At 44.7% G+C, this 19,205-nt stretch overlaps 1 protein-coding gene across 4 annotated transcripts in view; it reads right to left on the bottom strand.

Annotated features, from left to right (window-relative positions):
- The window catches only part of LOC136949622 (interferon-induced protein 44-like), a 37,628-nt gene extending 18,736 nt beyond the window's left edge, over nt 1–18,892 (bottom strand). For 2 of the 4 annotated variants that reach the window (XM_067244001.1, XM_067244004.1), the window contains exon 1: nt 18,482–18,892. In XM_067244001.1, coding sequence (XP_067100102.1) covers nt 18,482–18,552 — 71 coding nt within the window. In that variant the 5' untranslated portion in view covers nt 18,553–18,892. Of the gene's footprint in view, nt 1–6,228; nt 6,335–18,465 lie in introns of those variants that run through there. The other 2 variants (XM_067244003.1, XM_067244002.1) reach the window with 2 other exon arrangements.
- Between the last annotated feature and the right edge of the window lie 313 nt (nt 18,893–19,205).

Below are 19,205 nucleotides of genomic sequence, written 5' to 3'. Positions count from 1 at the left end.
TAAAAGGACGTTTAAGTCATAGAGATTAGGTCCATTTGTACACCGGTCTGCCAAATGTATTCGTTTTGATTCAGCCTGTCAGCTGCCTCTTGCAGGGGAAATGAGAAGACATATTTCATTCTACACTTCACTCGTATTTTGAGTTGTAAATGAGCAGCAAAAAAAAGATGCTTTTAAATCTATGTAATCTTTATAAATAATAAGTAGGCCCGATGCATTTTTATATAAAATATACAGACCCCTGTGCAACCGACGCAAGCAAGCACACCCTACAATTTCCCCAGAAATTGTATCCTCTCTAGTTATAATGAACAAATACCAGAGAAGTTATAGGTTAGTTGAGAGAGTTGAGTTGAACTTCCTTGAACTTGTTTCATTCAAGTTCCTAGTGGTCCAGTGAGTTGCTGATTGAGAAGGATAGGTCAGATGTGTCGCTAACACTTCCGGTGAATCCTTGCGAAAAAGCAAGGTTTGCTTGTGCGTCGAGGTTTTATAATCCTTGCGAAAGGGGGGTATCCTTTTGGAGGTGAACTCTTTGATTGGTCAGTTACTCCCACCGGGCGTCCATCCTGAGATTGACGTACTGGTGTGAAGTGGTTGATAACTTTTCAGAGTTCAGCTATTTCAAATGTCCATGTATTGCTTATACTTCAAAATATAACAATACAACATTAATAAATGGTTGAGTTTGTAGATAAAAATCATTTTGATATCAAGATTTATGATTTATCATAACAGGAAAGGAAGTTATATTAAAACATCAAATTATATCAACACAGCATTAAAGGGAAAGCATACATTATAACACATCAACTACTGTCATTGTAATAGTGTCCATGAGCCATGTAGTCCTTGAGAATATGTTTGTAAATCCAGAAAAGTTAGTTCTTCCTTAAAATCCTTTGTCTCCATACTGTAAGGCCATTTTGGTCTACCTTCTGAAGCCATGCTGGGCCAGAAGCTTTGAAGCTCCTGCTCTGGAGATAAGGACAAGGGGGAAAATCCCCTTTCTCCTTGTCGGGGGTAGGGGAAAGGTGTGATGGTACGTGGTTTGTCTATTGGCTCTGCTACAACGAACAGTGCTCGATAAGTCTCAAACTATTTAAGACTTCAATATCTATGTTCTGTAGAGCACTTATCAGCCCAAGTACCTCTACAAAATCTTTAATGTGTGCCAAAATAATATATCCTGACAAGCCATGCTGATCAATTTGATCTATTAGGCCAGCATGCGATCTCTAACATGTCTTCCATCATCTACCACATCGGTTCCCAAACTGGGGTACGCGTAGGGGTACGCGGAGTGGTTCAGGGGGTACGCGGGGAGAACATTTGATTTGCGCTTTCAAAGTAAAAAAAAAAATCTCACTGAGCTATAAATAGACATTACATTTTAAAGAGTCTGAATAGCCAAGTCGCATTGCCAAAAATACTCATGTATACCCATATTCAGCAAAATAATTACACTGCGAAAAATAGCTACAGGTACGTTAGTGACGGTTAGCTCCCTCGTCAGAATTTCACTTGCTAATGACCGGTGTAGGCCCCAACACAAGCTCTTCTCCTGTCTGGCCCCCCAATGGTGGAATCAAATCCCCACCTCCATCAGGGACACTGACTGTCTGCCCACCTTTAAGAAAAGGCTCAAGACGCACTTGTTCCGGGAGTACAACGGCACTTAGGAATGCTTGGCTGGACCTGATGTTAGTTTCCTCCAAGATCACAATGACTCGTATTGAGAGACTTGTTGCTCTTGTTGGTTAGTTGTAATGGTTTCAAATTCTTGTACTCGCTGTGAAATATTTTACTGTTGATTGTTTTTTCTACAGGTACACTCTTGCACTCTTGTGGGGAGTTTCATGTTGTTTAATTGTAACTTGTTTAACTGCATGCTCTTATGGTTCTTCCCTTTGGCACTTATTTGGTTTTCCACAATGTATGCTTCATGTTTTGGCTGCTCGCAATGTTTGGGGCCATCTCGTTGATATGATCAGTGACCTATGCTCTTTTGTAAAGCTCTCTCTTGGAAGTCGCTTTGGATAAAAGCGTCTGCTAAATGCATAAATGTAAGATCAAATGGACTTATTTGGTCAAAATGTGTTGGCATCTGTACAGATGGCGCAAAGGCCATGACGGGGAGACATAGTTGAGTGGAAACGCGCCTGCAAGCAGTTGCCCCCGACGCCACTTGGGTACACTGCAGCATCCACCGAGAGGCTCTTGCTGCCAAGGGAATGCCTGTCAGCTTAAAGGACGTTTTGGACACTACAGTAAAAATTGTGAACTTTGTTAAAGCCAGGCCCCTGAACTCTCGCATATTTACTGCATTATGCAGTGAAATGGGCAGCGACCATACAACGCTCTTACTGCACATGGACGTGCGCTGGTTGTCAAGGGGCAAAGTATTGATATGTTTCTTTGAATTGAAAGATGAGCTTAAAATTGTATTTATGGACCACAATTTTCACCTTTCAAAAACCTACCATGAAGAAAACAAACAATGGTTCTCAGTTGCCCCTGCCCGGAAGCGGGTCACCGGGGCCCCCCCGGAGCCAGGGCTCGATGGCGAGCGCCTGGTGGCCGGGCCTTTTCCCATGCCGGGCCGGGCACAGCCCGAAGAGACAACGTGGGACCCCCTTCCAGTGGGCTCACCATCCGCAGGAGGGGTCATGGGGGTCAGGTGCAGTGTGAGACGGGCGGCGGCCGAAGGCGGGGGCCTTGGCGGTCCGATCCTCGGCTGCAGAAGCTAGCTCTAGGGACGTGGAACGTCACCTCGCTGGCGGGAAAGAAGCCAGAGCTGGTGCGCGAGGTAGAGAAGTTCCGGCTAGATATAGTCGGCCTCGCCTCAACGCACAGCATCGGCTCCGGAACCAGTCTCCTTGAGAGGGGCTGGACTTTCTTCCACTCTGGAGTTGCCCTCGGTGAGAGGCGTCGAGCTGGGGTGGGAATGGTGGGAGAAGACGCCGATCAGGCCTGGCAGGCCCAAACGTAATTTGAGGGTCTGCTGGGAACGGCTGTCAGAATCCCCTGTCAGAAGGAGCTTCAACTCCCACCTCCGGGAGAGCTTTGATCATGTCTTGGGGGGGGGGGGGGGGGGGGGGGGGGGGGCGGGGCCGGGGACATTGAGTCCAAATGGGCCATGTTCCGGGCCTCCATTGTTGATGCGGCTGACCGGAGCTGCGGACGCAAAGTGGTCGGTGCATGTCGCGGCGGTAACCCTTGGACCCGGTGGTGGACGCCGGAGGTGAGGGAAGCCGTCAAGCTGAAGAAGAAGGCCTATCGGACTTTATTGGCTGGTAGGACTCCAGAGGCAGCTGATGTGTACCGGCAGGCCAAGCGAAATGTGGCTTTGGTGGTCGCGGAGGCAAAAACCCGGGCGTGGGAGGAGTTCGGCGAGGCCATGGAGAATGACTTCCGAACGGCTTTGAAAAGGTTCTGGACCACCATCCGGCGACTCAGGAGGGGGAAGCAGTGCACTGTGAACGCTGTATATGGTGGGGATGGTGCGCTGCTGACCTCGATGGGGGACGTCTTGGACCGGTGGAAGGAATACTTTGAAGACCTCCTTAATCCCACCAACACGCTTTCCGACGTGGAGGCAGAGTATGGGGACATTGGGAGGGGCCCTTCTATCTCTGGGGCTGAGGTCGCCGAGGTGGTTGAAAAGCTCCGCGGTGGCAGGGCCCCTGGGGTGGATGAGGTCCGCCCGGAGTTCCTTAAGGCTCTGGATGTTGTAGGGCTGTCTTGGTTGACACGACTCTGCAACATCGCGTGGACATCGGGGACAGTGCCTCTGGCCTCTTTAAAAAGGGGGACCGGAGGGTGTGCTCCAACTTTAGGGGGATCACACTCCTCAGCCTCCCTGGGAAAGTCTATTCAGGGGTTCTGGAGAGGAGGGTCCGTCGGATTGTCGAACCTCGGATTCAGGAGGAGCAATGTGGTTTTCGTCCTGGCCGAGGAACTGTGTACCAGCTCTACATCCTCGGCAGAGTCCTGGAGGGTGCATGGGAGTTCGCCCAACCAGTCTACACATGTTTTGTGGATTTGGAAAAGGCGTTTGACTGTGTCCCTTGGGGGCTCATGTGGGGGGTGCTCCGGGAGTACGGGGTACCGGATTCCCTGATCGGGGCTGTCCGGTCCCTGTACGACCGGTGCCAGAGTTTGGTCCGCATTGCCGGCAGTAAGTCGAACCTATACCCGGTGAGGGTTGGACTCAGCCAGGGCTGCCCTTTGTCACCGATTCTGTTCATAACTTATATGGACAGAATTTCTAGGCGCAGCCAGGGCGTTGAGGGGGTCCGGTTTGGTGACCTCAGGATCGGGTCGCTGCTTTTTGCGGATGTGGTCCTGATGGCTTCATCGGGCCGTGACCTTCAGCTCTCACTGGAGAGGTTCGCAACTGAATGCGAAGCGGCTGGGATGGGAATCAGCACCTCCAAATCTGAGTCCATGGTTATCGACCGGAAAAGGGTGGAGTGCAATCTCCGGGTCGGGGAGGAGATCTTGACCCAAGTGGAGGAGTTCAAGTATCTCGGGGTCTTGTTCACGAGTGAGGGAAGAATGGAGCGTGAGATCGACAGGCGGATCGGTGCAGCGTCCGCAGTGATGCGGGCTCTGCATCGGTCCGTCGTGGTGAAGAAGGAGCTGAGTCGAAAGGCGAAGCTCTCTATTTAGCAGTCGATCTACGTTCCTACCCTCACCTATGGTCACAAACTGTGGGTAGTGACCGAAAGAACGAGATCGCGAATACAAGCGGCCGAAATGAGTTTTCTCCGCAGGGTGTCCGGGCTCTCCCTTAGAGACAGGGTGAGAAGCTCGGTCATCCGGGAGGGGCTCAGAGTAGAACCGCTCCTCCGTGTCGAGAGGGGCCAGTTGAGGTGGCTCGGGCATCTGATAAGGATGCCTCCTGGACGCCTCCCTGGTGAGGTGTTAAACAATGTTAACTAACTGAGTGAGTTAGTTCAACCTCCTTGTTGTATTGCTAATAAAACTCTGTTTGATCCAAACTTCCATCCGAGTCCTGAAATCCCTGACAGTTTCACAGTTTCAAGTCTTATAGGCTGTATATATGCGTGGGGGGAGGGGGGGCGGGGGTTACAAACATGAGAAACAAAACTGGGGGGGTACGTAGATGGAAATTGAATGTCTGAAGGGGACAGTACAAAGTTTGGGAACCACTGATCTACCAAATCTAGGTGTCCCTATCTGTCTTCAATCTTGTGCAGCTGCGTTGGTCTGAAGATAACCACGCCCCTCTAATATGTGGCGGCGTTAGGAAGTAAAAGTCTCAAAAAATAAATAAATGTGGCATTACGAAATAAAAGTCCCATGAAATAAATGCATTTTGTTTTTTCAAAAACGTCATTTTGAAATAAATAAATGTAATTATTTATTGTTGTAGGTAAATTGATTCAGCTATATAATTATATGATGCTATATTTATATCTTTATTGCCAATTTTTTTTATTTCAGGGTTTATTTCATAGCCATATTTATTTATTTATTTACCGATCCGGACAGTCCCTCGCTCGCTCTAAATACAAAATCCCCGATTTCCGGGAGGTTGTATTGCATTTGCGGGCGTCAGGGAGCCGCTATTGAAATGCAGGAGACTCCTGGAACTTCCCGGATACTTGGGATGTCTGGTAAAAAAACGGACCCATCTGCAACCACCGTAAGTACACCCCACAATTTAACCCAAATTTGTACCCTCTCTTTACATTAATAATTGCATTGCAGGTCGATTTAAGATGTGCCCCTAAATGTTCTGCTTGCGCTCCTAAAATTTTCAGTCAGGGGCTACTGTGCTCCTAGTAAAAACGTTAGTCTGGAGCCCTGCCTTAAGGAACACTGTGAAATACCCCCAAAAAATAACCACTTTAATAGGGAGTGGACAGGCTCTCCGTAGACTGGCTCTGGCAATACTTTGTTTTAAATGGCCGTTGCATAATAGGAAAATGAATGTACGGAATGTAGGCCTACGAATCGGATAGCTCAATAGTTTGAAAACTTGACAAAGGTTGCAGCTTCAAATGTTCTATAGGCCTCGCTTTAAATAAAACCGTCTGCTATGATTCAAATACATTATTATAAAGAGCGTAGACTATATAGTGACGTAATTCTACCTAACTATTTCGGCATATTTTGATTTGATAAATTTAGGTCACAACACAATACAGTACCTATATCGTTCACATGAACTATTGAAGACAAGGTGAGTTGTCCTACCGTTCTGAAGTGAAGATGCTGTAGCAATTTACCAAAGAATTAATTATATTTTGTTTGCCTAGAATACAGCCAATTCACAGCAGGGGTGTCAGAAACGAAAGTTGGTCAACCAAACGTCGAAGTAAAAGTGAAAGTAGGTATTACTAGGGATCAGTCGCGCCCCCAGACATTTGTCATAGTGGCCAGATGCTTACAAGGGAAAATCTTGGAGTGTCACACCAAAATCAAAACCCATAGCCTAACAATAATTTTGAAAAGCGTCTGCCTCAAAAACGCCTTGACAAAAAGCGCGTAAATGGTATTTAACAGAGCTGTACTGACGTACCATAGCAAACAATGGGGTTTCAATAGGGGTCCTTGTGGATGAGCGTAATTATTGCCGTCCTGCAAAGCAGATGGCTCAGTATCGAATACGGGAGTGATAGTCTTCGTTTACCAATACCATCGGGTCAAATCATGATTTTAGAACTGTTTGAGACAATAAACTCAGTGTAAAGTTGAAGAGTTTCCAAAACAAAAAAATAGGTAACAGTTTATTTTGATGGTCCGTCTGTTGACACACTGTAGATTATCAGCAACTACTCAGTAGCATGTCAACAATGTATCTGTTGACATTCAACAAAACTGTTTCAACAGATATGTAGTTGTGCATTCAACTAACTGTCAGTAGACTTTCAGGTGCATTTCAAGTGTTGATCTACAGATTTGACTGAATGTGTCTGCTGGCTTTTTAAAGCTTGTTTTCAACAGGTCATAAACCAATATTCAACTAACTGTCTGTAGATTGTGTGTTGCATTTTGATAGTGCATCTGTTGGCACACTATAAGCAGCTACTCAGTATCATGTCAACAATGTATCAGTTGACGTTCAACACAGTGTCAACAGACAAGTACCATGCATTCAACAAACTTTCTGTTGACTAGCAGGTGCATTTCAAGAGTTGATTTACAGATTTTACAAATCAGTAAATTTGACCGCAAATTAAAGAAAAAAGCTATTTGATTTTAACAACTTTTACTCAGGTAGTCAATACCTGACAAAAAATAAAACATAAATAGCATCACCACACTGGCAACATACTTCCATATACAAAAGCTAACATAAACTGTTAAAGGGGTCATTGATTGCAGAACCAAATTTACCTTGTCACACTTGAATAACGACAGTTCAGTGGGTAAAATGGACATACAGTGAACCCAAAAGTCCATTGACACCTCTTTCATATGCAAATCTCACAATTAAAAAAAATAGCTGAAAAACGGTAGGTTTTGAAAAGGCTAAAAATATTTTGGCTCTGGTCTGTACCTTTGTCACGCCCCAAAATTTGCTGCGCGCTGTTCTGTGTACTTCCACAGAATTACAAAGAAGAAGGTTTTTCTAGCATGTTGAAAATGGACTACAGTGGTAAATGCAGTGTTGCAGGCGGTACAGGGAAGGCTGACACTTTTCAGAGTCTTAGAACCAAACACTCGACGGGCTGTGATGTTTGTCTATGACAAAATCCCTGTGCAGTTCGACCCTCAATTACACATTTGCTCTAACTACATACATTTACCTACATTTCACCGAGGACAGTTTTGAAAACCTGGGACAATGTATAGCATGATTTGCTATGAAGCTGTTGCTGAAAAGAGGTGCTGTCCGACCTTATGTTCATCACAACTGCTGTAGTATGATGTTGTCGCTAACAGTTATTAGCAATGCTAACGTATCCTGCCTGTATCTAGCTTTGGTAGAATGTGTGATGATTTAGTTTACTGGTAATGGGGCTAACGTTATTTCATGTTCCTGACTGTGTTTCATTCAAATAAATAACCTGTGTTGTCATGTAAATCTACAATTCAAGATGCATGTTTGTCCAGATAAATTTTTCTGCAAGATAGCTAGAGCTAACTGAAGCTGAGTTGAATAACAATAGTTTGTTTGCTATAGTGCTAACGTTACCCACCTAAGTCGATCCTGTTTGCTTCGACAACAGAAGTGGAAACAACTAACGTAATCATTTCAAATGATATGTTGGCCGTGTTGTTTTTGCTCCGCACAACAGCATTCCTGGGGCCTGTACTACGAATCAAGATCAACATGCTCTGGATCACTTTCAGTTACCCGGCTACGCGAAGCGTAACAATCGCAATCACGATAAGTGGTATCACAACGGCGGTTATCAACTCTCTAACTCAACCCAGGGGGGTATTCGTCGTAGCTCGCTAAGCGGTTTAGCGAGTTAATTTTCAGGCTAAGATAAAAAACGCCCCTCTTTTTGGTTCGTGGAAGCAACTTTCGATAAATCACCATAGTAACATATCAATTAGCACTAACCTGCTCCAGAGCAGGCTAATGTAAGTGTAGCTGGCTAAGCTTGCCACACCCCCAGAAAATAACATGGCAGCTCCCTTTTTGAGAGATCCAGTTGACCAAGGAGCCATATTTTAGTTCGATTAGCTTTCCATACCAATAGAGTTCTTCGCGAGTGCCCAGACCCTTTATTTCACACGATTGAGTTCTTGTTTGAGCGATATCGATTCAGCCGACAAGGACTCATTTATTTGCAAGACCTTCTCGGGCCGTACATTGCAAATATCACACGCCGCAGCAAGCTTTATGCGTTATTATGAGCTTATGCTGCTGTATGTGAATATGTAACGTTATGTTTTAGGAAATGTCTTGTCTTAGCTGTTGTGCCTGTGCTTTTTATGTTTCACTGTGGGAGAGTGGGAAACGTCATATAGATTCCTTTTTATGTCTTGACATGTGAAGAAATTGACAATAAAGCTCGCCTACTTGAAACTTTAACTGTTCTTCAGACTGCATAGCCTTGAGGTTTTTTGCGTCAGGTATAGGCTACATTTTTATACAGTATAGGCAATGCAGAAAACATTGGCAAAGCCACAGATGCATTGCTGTAAGAAAAGTGTACTTGGCGCTTAACCAGCTGATGAATCAATTCATCATATTCCCTGGCCATGTCCCAGTCAATGAAATCAAAGAGGGATTTACACATGGGCCTACATACACATATATAGTACATGATATAAGCGCAGTAGCCTACATATATCCTCATAAGTGTCTATGAATTCTTATCAATTAGATACTCTTGGCCTTGTTTTTATCTAGCCTACTTATTCTGAAAGAGTTGAGATCATTATTTTCGCTAGCAAGATCTCATTCGATTATTAATTTCCAATAAGCCTACTGCCAGCAGGCACATTTAAAGAAATGTGATCTGATTGATTGGGGTAATGAGGCACTTAACCCTCGTGCTGCCTTCGGGTCACATGACCCAAAGGTTCATAACGAACCATCGTTGTGTTTACCCAATTTTACCCAATACAAAAACAAATAAAAATAATTTTCTTTTAACCATTCCAATGTGGGGGGTCTGAGACAGCCCGACAGTTAAAAGAAAATGCTTCACTTTGTTTTTGTATGAGGTAAAGTTGTCGCAATACGAAGGTGGGTCACAATGACTGATGGGTCAGAATGACCCGAAGATAACACAAGGGTTAAGATGAGCCTATACATTTCCCCAAAACTTTCGCATTTAGCTTATCTGCAATTTTTTGGCCAAGCTGCTTGTCTTGCTTTGGCAGCGGTGGCGGTGTTTGACTTAGCCATGATAATATGCTTATTGTCTTCATAGAGACTCATTATAATAGTTTGCTCGGATGGCGAGAATAGCCTATCACCGCTCTCTCTTTCGTCTTATCCGCCATCATACCGTTAGAAAATCACGGTTTTGGTGATCGACCTTTCCTGCCTTTTGAAGTAGGACGTGCACGTGCAATTTCCCTGATAAGTTTAGCCTGATTGAAATTAACCACATGATTTGGATGCGGATCAGCCGTTGACGAACCGATATTTGCTGTTCTCACTCATCTCGCTAATGTTAACGGGCTAAAGGGACAACTGATTAACTTAGCTTCAACCCTTACGACGAACGGGGCCCAGATCTTTCCAATCTAGAGACGTGCGCGTTCACATAAAGGGGCGGTGTTTGCACCGTATGTCCAATCGCAAACATGGACAAAACAAGAGCCGCACATTTCACGCAGGAGGAGCCGACAATAATCTTCCAAACTTTGTCTACTCCTCCTGCGTGAAATATTGTAATACAAACATATCAGGAATACAGACATATAATACAGACAAAAATCAACAAAGTCGCTGCTGCCAAGCTGGCAGAAAATAGCAGACGCTGTAAATGCGTAAGCTACATGACTTATTGATATCTTGTGCCCCAGGCACAAGATGTGACCATAATTACACGTGTGCATTCCATAACGATAAACTTTTTTTGCTGTATTATTTTAGTTGCAACCCTGGAAGTGGCAAACGATAGTGGGAGCAAATAAAAAATAAATATAACACCATAATTCAAAACGGTAAGTAGCAGTAGGCAATACCTACTTGCACATATTTTAAGGCTAACAAGTACAAGGCTGAATTGCCTGAGTCAGTCCCTTTTGTAGGATATTGGTATAGCTACAAAGGGCCTATAGAACAATGAAATTGCTTGCAGCCAACAGGAAGAAAAATCAGGCATGAAAACTGGGGGGGCCCTCCTCCACAGGACTTCACTCCTGCTGAGGAGCTGGCCCTCTCCAGCTATCAGGGTCACCCCATGATGGAAGGAGTGGAAGGGGGCATTTCTTCAGACCCTGGTGGCAGCAGCTCGGAAACCCAAGCATATGTATGTTTCAAGTATGTGACTATCTATGTGGTCTATGTGACCATGTTCATTCAACAATTATTTATGAATATTGTAGGAGTGAAATGTATTACTGTTCTCTGCAGTGACAGGAAATACAGTGGTGTTGCTGCCACCACCCATTGTTGTCCCACTGTGCCATACAGAGGTAACAGTGAAACTAATAGTCATACACCAGTATGTATGCCATATGTGGTTGCTGAATATTGATCAAATATGCCATGTACTTTCTCAAGTGGAGGTCCTAGATAATCAGGAAACTGTGTCTGCCTGCTCAGAGAGCATTTTGGGGGTACACTTTTGAGTTTTATTTACCACTTGCAACACAGATGGCGAGAGTGTGTGAACGTGTGGCTGTGATTGAAGTGTCTGTAATGACTTGCTAATGGTGGTGGTCTGAACATGAGACACAAGTCCTTACAGTGCTCATTTCAAATATGACTCAATTGATTAAATTGCTATGGTGTTAAACTCAGCAGGAAGAGGAACGTCTTCCTCCCCCTGAGCCTAGGGCCTCTACTTCAAGTCCAAGACAAAGACACAAATTATAAGCAATGAACCTTGAAACACAGTAGTCAAATGGACACCTTCAACTTTCTCCAAGTGTGCCTTGCAAAGGGACAACGTTCTTTATTTGTTTCAGGTTGGAGCAGACAATGTGAGGGCCCTGTATAAAAGAACCCTGGAGCTCGATATAGAGTATAAGAGGCTTTTAATTAAAAAAAACAAGCCTGGCTTTTCTGTGTTCCTAGGGAAGGGAGAACACATAAGGATGTATTTGTTAAACTTTGTTCTACGTTTTGGTCTTTTTATACCTTTTTGTGGCTTTTTTGTTGTGGATTTTGATTCTTTTGTGGGGGTTTTCACCATTTATTTCTTTCAATGTCCTATTTATTCTTTTTGAAAAATGCTATAAAAGTGAATGAAACATCCAAATTCAATGAAAGTAGTGAAATGATCATTTATTTAACTTGTGAAGAGCATTGTATGGTACCATACACATTGTTCTTTTTGGTTTGAAATGTTTTGGTTGAAAGAACCACACATTTCTGATATGGAAATGATTAGAAAAAGGCACAAAGCAACCCAAAGACAACAGAATGGGTTAAGGGGAGACACCCCAGTGTATAGGGATTATGACAGCCAGCCCAATGCTGCGCTGTTGTAGTGTTGCCCCAGGCTCTGGTACAACGCGCTAGGCGGCTATTGGTTTACCTGGTGCTCGTCTTTAATAAGTCCAAAGGCCGGCTAAGGAGATAATACCTTTTATTCCAGGATGGCTGGTGCAAACAAGACATATACACGAGACAATACTCCGCCGAAACGGTCAAAACCATTTGCCCTTCCGGGGTCAACACCTGGCTCTACCTGTCTCCCCCTGGCTCATACAGCCGAGCCAAACAGCGCCACCCAGTGTACAGCCATAACCATTACAATAAAAATATTTGGCTCTTACACACCGGCCCCTAATTGGCATGGTAAATGACAATTCTCAGTTTACAAAACAACAACAAAAAAGAGACAAAATATGCAGACACAATAAACCTTTAGCACAGTACTGTTAGACCCCATGTAGCAAACAAAGCTTGGAAATTGGCCTCTCTATTACGTTGGATTTAGTTTTTAGTTTTACTGATCTCACCAGGCCATGACTGCCTGGGAACACCTCCAAAACTCTTCCAAGAGACCAGGATCCCCGTGGAGCAGATGGATCCATAATGGCCACAACATCTCCACAGCCAGGTTCTTCTTCTTGTCGTTCCATTTCTGTCTTTCTTGAAGCAATAGTAAATATTCTCGCACCCATCTCTTCCAAAAGAGATCAGCAAGGTACTGCACCTGCTTCCATCTCCTCCTCCCATACTGATCCTCTGGATCGAAAACTCCAGGTGGAAATGATGGCCTCTCAGCAGCAGCAGGTGGTTGGGAGTAAGGGGTTCCAAATTTTGTGGATCTTCTGACAGTTTAGTAATAGGCCTATCATTTAAAATTGCTTCTGCTTCACTTCAACACTGTGGTCAGCCCATCATCATCCAGAGTTTGTTGGTGGAGCACTGAATTGAGAATCCTTTGCACCAGGCGGATCATCCTCTCCCAAAAACCACCAAAATGGGAGCCTGCAGGTGGGTTAAATGTCCACTCGACTCCTGCCTGCACCAAATGTCCCTTTATTGCCTCCTGGTCCAGCGTAGCAAGGGCTTCTTCCAATTCCCTTTCCGCTCCAACAAAGTTTGTTCCATTGTCGGACCACAGATGTTTAACTTGTCCTCTCCGGCTCATGAACCGCCTCAATGCATTTATGCAAGCATCTGTATCCAGAGTAGGCGCTACTTCCAGATGAATGGCTCGACTTGCCATGCAGGTGAAGATCACTCCATAGCGTTTACAGCAGGATCTTCCTCGCTTGACTTCAATTGGACCAAAGTAGTCAATGCCAGTGTTGGTAAATGGAGGACTGTCAGGTAAAACTCTAGCTGCGGGTAAGTCGGCCATTTTCTACTCCAAAGGTCTTGCATTGTAGCGCCTGCAGATGCTGCATTCTCCAATGATCTTTCTTACAGCAGAGTTGCCCTTGACAATCCAAACTCTTCTTCTCACAGAGGACAGAGTGTGAGTCCTGCCTGCATGTCCAAGACTTTCGTGGGCGTCCTTCAAAATCAGACTGGATATGTGCTGATCTTTTGTGAGAATCAAGGGATGCTTAGCGTCCTCTGGCATGGCACCTTTATTCAGCCTGCCTCCCACTCTCAGTAGTCCATCTTGCAGAACAGGATCCAACACATGGATGGGTCTCCGGCAGCAAATTCTGTTGTTTCCCATCAGGGCTTCAACCTCCTCCGCAAACCTCTGCTGCTGACAATATTGAATGATGGAGAGTTCTGCGTTTCGTAAGTCGTCCTATGTCAAACCACCCTTTCTGGAGTCAGCAGGGGTACTCTGACGGCCTCTGGTGTTGTATGCCACAGGGTGTTTATTCAGCGAAGGGTTCAACAGCTTTTTTCTTTGATATTTCTCTTTCATCCAGAACTTAAATTGCAGATACCAAGCCACTGCTCTCTTGAGCCTTCTCCAGTCTGAATAATACGCGACAAGCTGGATTTTTGAATGTGTGAAATCGTCGGTCTTCATTGTTCACGTACTTCAACACGGACGTGCTGTCAGTCCAAAACACCGTTTCCTGAAGAGGCACACACATCTCTACCTTAATCATAGCATCCATTTTGGCAGCAAGGACGGCTGCAGATAGCTCGAGTCGAGGAATGGTCACCGACTTTAGAGGCGTTACTCTAGCCTTGCCAAGGAGAAAGGCTACATGGATATGGTCTTCTTGATTCACCATGCGGATGTATGTAACAGTCCCATAGCCTTCTTTGCTAGCATCGGAAAAGTGGTGTAACTGTGCTTGTTTTACTGTTCCGAAGTCAGCAGGTTTGATACACCGATCCACACTAAATGCCGCCAGCAGCCCCAACTCCTCCAACCACTTCTTCCACCTCTGCCAGATGTCCTGTGGCAAGGCATCATCCCATCCACAGCCTCGCTTACACAGTTCTTGCTGCATCATTTTTGCCTGTAATGTCACTGGCGCCAAGAATCCCAACGGGTCATACACAGAACTGTTCACAGACAGCATGCCACGCCTGGTCACAGCCTGATGCTTTACTTCCATTTTAAACTTAAAAGCATCCGTTTCCACACACCACTGGAGACCAAGAGCCCTTTCCACTGGAAGCTTGTCAATATCCAAATCCAAAATCTTCAGCTCTTTGGCTCTCTGCTCCTTTGCGATGGCTTGCAGAACAACACGACTGTTGCTTGTCCATTTTTCCAACACAAAACCTCCCTTTCCACACAGACCGATGAGATCATTTATCAGCTGAATAGCTTCCGTTTCAGAAGCTGAACTCTTCAGACAATCGTCAACATAAAAATTCTGCTTTACAGTTTCACTGACCACGGCTGGGAACTTCGACTAATTTTCTTGTGCTGTTCTTTTCAAGGCATATGCAGCACAACTTGGTGATGAGATTGCTCCGATTAAGTGCACTGTCATTCTGTAGGGCACTGGCTCTTGTGCTGTGTCGCCATCTGGCCACCAGAGAAAGCGAAGGACGTCTCGATCCTCTTCTGGCACGCGCACTTGATGAAACATAGCTTGGATGTCACCCATAAAGCCTATTGGCTGTTGTCGAAACCTAATGAGGACACCCAGCAGCGTACTTGTGAGATTTGGCCCCTGTAACAGTTCATTGTTCAGGGACACACCTTTGAACATGGCGCCGCAGTCGAAGACAACGCGCAGTGCCCCTTTCCTAGGATGATGCACCCCATGATGGGGAATATACCACACTCTTCCATTGATTTTGTTCACTTGATCTTCAGGCACGCGTTCTGCATAATTACAAGAAACAATGTTTTTCATGTACTTTACATACTCTTGGTGGAACTGTTGGTTGTGCATGAATCTTTTCTTCAAGCTTTGGATTCTCTGTTTGGCCACAGCAAGATTGTTTGGTAAGGAGATGTTCTTATTTTTGAAAGGCAAGTTCAAACAATACTTTCCACCCTGTAGCTTTGTGGACGTGTCCATAATGCTCAGGAACTTTAGATCTTCTCTTGACATTTCTTGCTTGTCTGCTTGTTTATCCCTGAAATCATGATTGTACTGGTTCATGAGCAGTTCTTCCAGTTTGTTGACAGAAATTATGTTCACTGTTACACTTACAGCTTCTGGACCTGCATTTCCATCCAGTGGGCCATTTACCACCCAGCCGAGCACAGTTCTGACCGCATATGGCCCACTTCCTTGACTGTTGATGACCTCCCATGGTTCCAGTAGCTTGGGTGCATTGGTACCGATCAACAAGTCGACCTCAGCACATATGGATGGCATGTGAACCTTTGACGTATGGCCACTTAATAAGATCTTCAGCCTTTGCCATGTCCTCAGTAGTGACGGGCATTTGTTGTTGTGTGATTACTTCTGGGAGTGGATAAAACTGTGAACTCCCTAGACCAGCAACCTCTAGATCATATAGAGAAAAGGCAGAGAACTTCTTTCTTTGACCCATCGTTCGCAGCAAGATTTGTGTACGTTTTCCAGTGAGGTTTAGGCGATGCATCAGCTGTTCAGAGCAAAATGTTCCTGTACTCTCTGGATCCAGGAATGCATAAGTTTGGATTACGCAGTTGCCCTTAGCAGCCTTAACTTGCACAGGAAGAACTGATAGCATTGTTCGGTCCTTGCCGGCCCCTGTATGGCCACATGTGGTGTGAGAGACTGGCACTGGTGCAGGAGTTTCTATTTTACGTTCTATAGCACTTGTTTGTCGCTTTATGTGCAACACTGTTGGATGATTTTGGTTACAGATTTCACATGTAAGCCTTGCTTCGCAGTCACGGCTGATGTGGCCTTGTTGCAGGCAACCAAAACACACTCCCCTTTTTTTAACAGAAGTACCTTATCATTTTAAATTGCTTACAATGTTCCAGTGAATGTTCCATGGGGCAGCAAACACAGTGTTCTTTCTCGTTCTGCTTTGTGTCTGAGCGTAACTGCTCTCTGTCTTCGCCCTGTGCATCCATGGTGGTCACTGTACTTGCCACCACATTTCCCCTCATTCTGCTCCCAGGCTGTGGCTTAGGAGCTTGGCTTGTTGTATTGGTGCTATGTTCATATAAACCACCAAAAAAGAGAGTTCAGAGAGGATTTTTACATGGCGCTCAATGAACTCCACCATGTCATTGAATCCAGCTCTGTATCCAGTAGATTCCATAATGTCATACGCCCTGCTGCGCCAACACTCTCTCAACTTGTACGGTAACTTGGCCAGTATAGCCCTCATGTTTACCGGCATGTCCAGCTCCTGCACGTACACCAGCTCCTCCATGATGTTACAACAGCCGCGCAGAAAGAGGGCATAGCTCTGGAGTGCCTTTGTGTCATCTGTTCGTATTGTTTGCCATGACAGTGCTTTGTTAATATATGCAGTGGCAGTTTTATATGGATTCCCAAAGTGATCCTGCAATAGAGCCTTGGCCACAACATATCCACCGTCTGGGGGCATGAGTTGGCAGCTGCTCCAGTTCACGGGGTTGTCCTTGAGAGAATTGCTCCAGATAGTACAAACTGTCGTCTACAGGTGCTTTGTGTTCCACACCTTGTTCAAATGCTTTCATAAAGGTTCTGTAGTTCAGAGGATCACCATCAAATATCGGAATGTCTCTTGGTGGGAGTGTCATTGATCGCTGCTGATTCATTAAAGCTGCTGTGATTTCAGTTTGCTTGCTCATGACGTTGAGAAGTTCTCCAGGCCACTGTAAACTGCTCAGTGACCGAGCTTGATTATCATTTTGTTTAGAATGCACTTTCATTTCCACTCTGTTTTGATTGAGTTCCACTTGGCGGTGCTTTTGAATTGATATGCTTTGTACCTTTGGTCTCACGTCCATCGATTTACCATTTATTGCAGTACGTTGGATAGTTTCCCTTTGATTTGTTTGTTTGTCATGAGGGATGAATTCTTGGGCACCAGATTTTAAGATGTTAATCCCATTAATTGCACCTTTAATGTCTGTTTCCTTAGCATTTGAATGTGCTTGTGACTGTCACTCTTCATTGGCATCATAGATTTCCATTTTTGCTTCAGATGCCGCCAGTTCAGCCTCCAAGTCCAACATTTCTCTTCTTCTTCGTAGCCTGGCTTCCTCTTCCTCAATTGCATGTCTCTCCTTTAATATTTTGACACGAGCAAGAACTGCAGCCTTTTCTGCTGCAACCTTTAGCTTAGCCGCTGATACACTGGACCTGCTGCTTCTTTGACTGTAATTGCTTCCTGTATTTGACACACTGTCTGTCTGATGGATTAACCTCCTCATTTTCATGTTCAGTTTCAGTTTGAGAGAGCCACTTGTTGACATTAGACAAACACTCATTATTTGAGAGCATTTTAGCCCTAAACCATATTTCATGTTTGTCACCCTCTTCAATTGGCAATAAACCCAACAACGTTTGATGTAAACATTTAGCATCATCACAAACAGTTTTTAATTCATCCAGAGCATTTAACATCTTTGTTTTATCACCATTAAATATCAAATCTTGTATGTCATCTCTAATTTTACCAGCTTTGTTTAATTTAGATTTTCTGGTATTTTGTAAACGGTCAAGCTTTTCAGCCAAACCCTTTTCAGTTAATTTAACAGTGCGTTTTTTTATTTCCCCCCCAATAGCACCCTGTTCAATATCAATATTGTTGTCCATTTCCAAAACCTGCACATCCATAGCAAGGGTTCAGTTAGTCTAAACGCAATAAAGTTAATCCAAGAAAGCACAAACAATAGGGTTGGAAACAGTGCAAACGAGATAAGCGTTCAATGCAGGACATTGCCAGGTGAAAAAGTCACGTGATACGCCACAACAAGCGAACGCGCAGAATTCCAATGTATTCCAGGGCTCGCGTTGATTTACCAATGCATTGGATTTAATATGTGCACACAAACTGGCCTTGTGTAGCGCTACACGTACTTTGATAGTTGGGCACCTTTGTAGTGATTCTCCGTTGTCCAGGCGATGATCTGCGTTGCTCAGGCTCCAGTAGGCTATCCTTAGCATAGCCCCACGTCCTGGCTCCAAACCCTTTCACAGCTCCATACAGCAGCTCACTCACAGGTCACACATTTTCACATCTTCCAAGGCCATCTGCATAGTCCAATCGGCTAGGTTTTGACAGTATGACAGCCAGCCCAATGCTGCGCTGTTGTAGTGTTGCCCCAGGCTCTGGTACGACGCGCTAGGCGGCTATTGGTTTACCTGGTGCTCGTCTTTAATAAGTCCAAAGGCCGGCTAAGGAGATAATACCTTTTATTGCAGGATGGCTGGTGCAAACAAGACATATACACGAGACAATACTCCGCCGAAACGGTCAAAACCATTTGCCCTTCCGGGGTCAACACCTGGCTCTACCTGTCTCCCCCTGGCTCATATAGCTGAGCCAAACAGTGCCACCCAGTGTACAGCCATAACCATTACAATACAAATATTTGGCTCTTACAGGGATAACATATGAACATGAAACCTCCCCAGTTGATAACTAATATTAGGTCAAATATTGTTTTCATTACTAGTTTCCTGTAAATGTATGTTTAAATGAGCAAATGATGCATTAAGTTGTAAAATATGATATAATGTGCATACATTTCCAGAACGGAAATCAGAACATTGCATGAAGACAGAATGAAAATCCTTGTTTCATTTTGTCAACATAT

This window comes from Osmerus mordax, chromosome 9, assembly GCF_038355195.1.
Source record: "Osmerus mordax isolate fOsmMor3 chromosome 9, fOsmMor3.pri, whole genome shotgun sequence".
Taxonomy (NCBI): domain Eukaryota; kingdom Metazoa; phylum Chordata; class Actinopteri; order Osmeriformes; family Osmeridae; genus Osmerus; species Osmerus mordax.
This window is presented reverse-complemented; position numbering and strand designations above follow the sequence as displayed.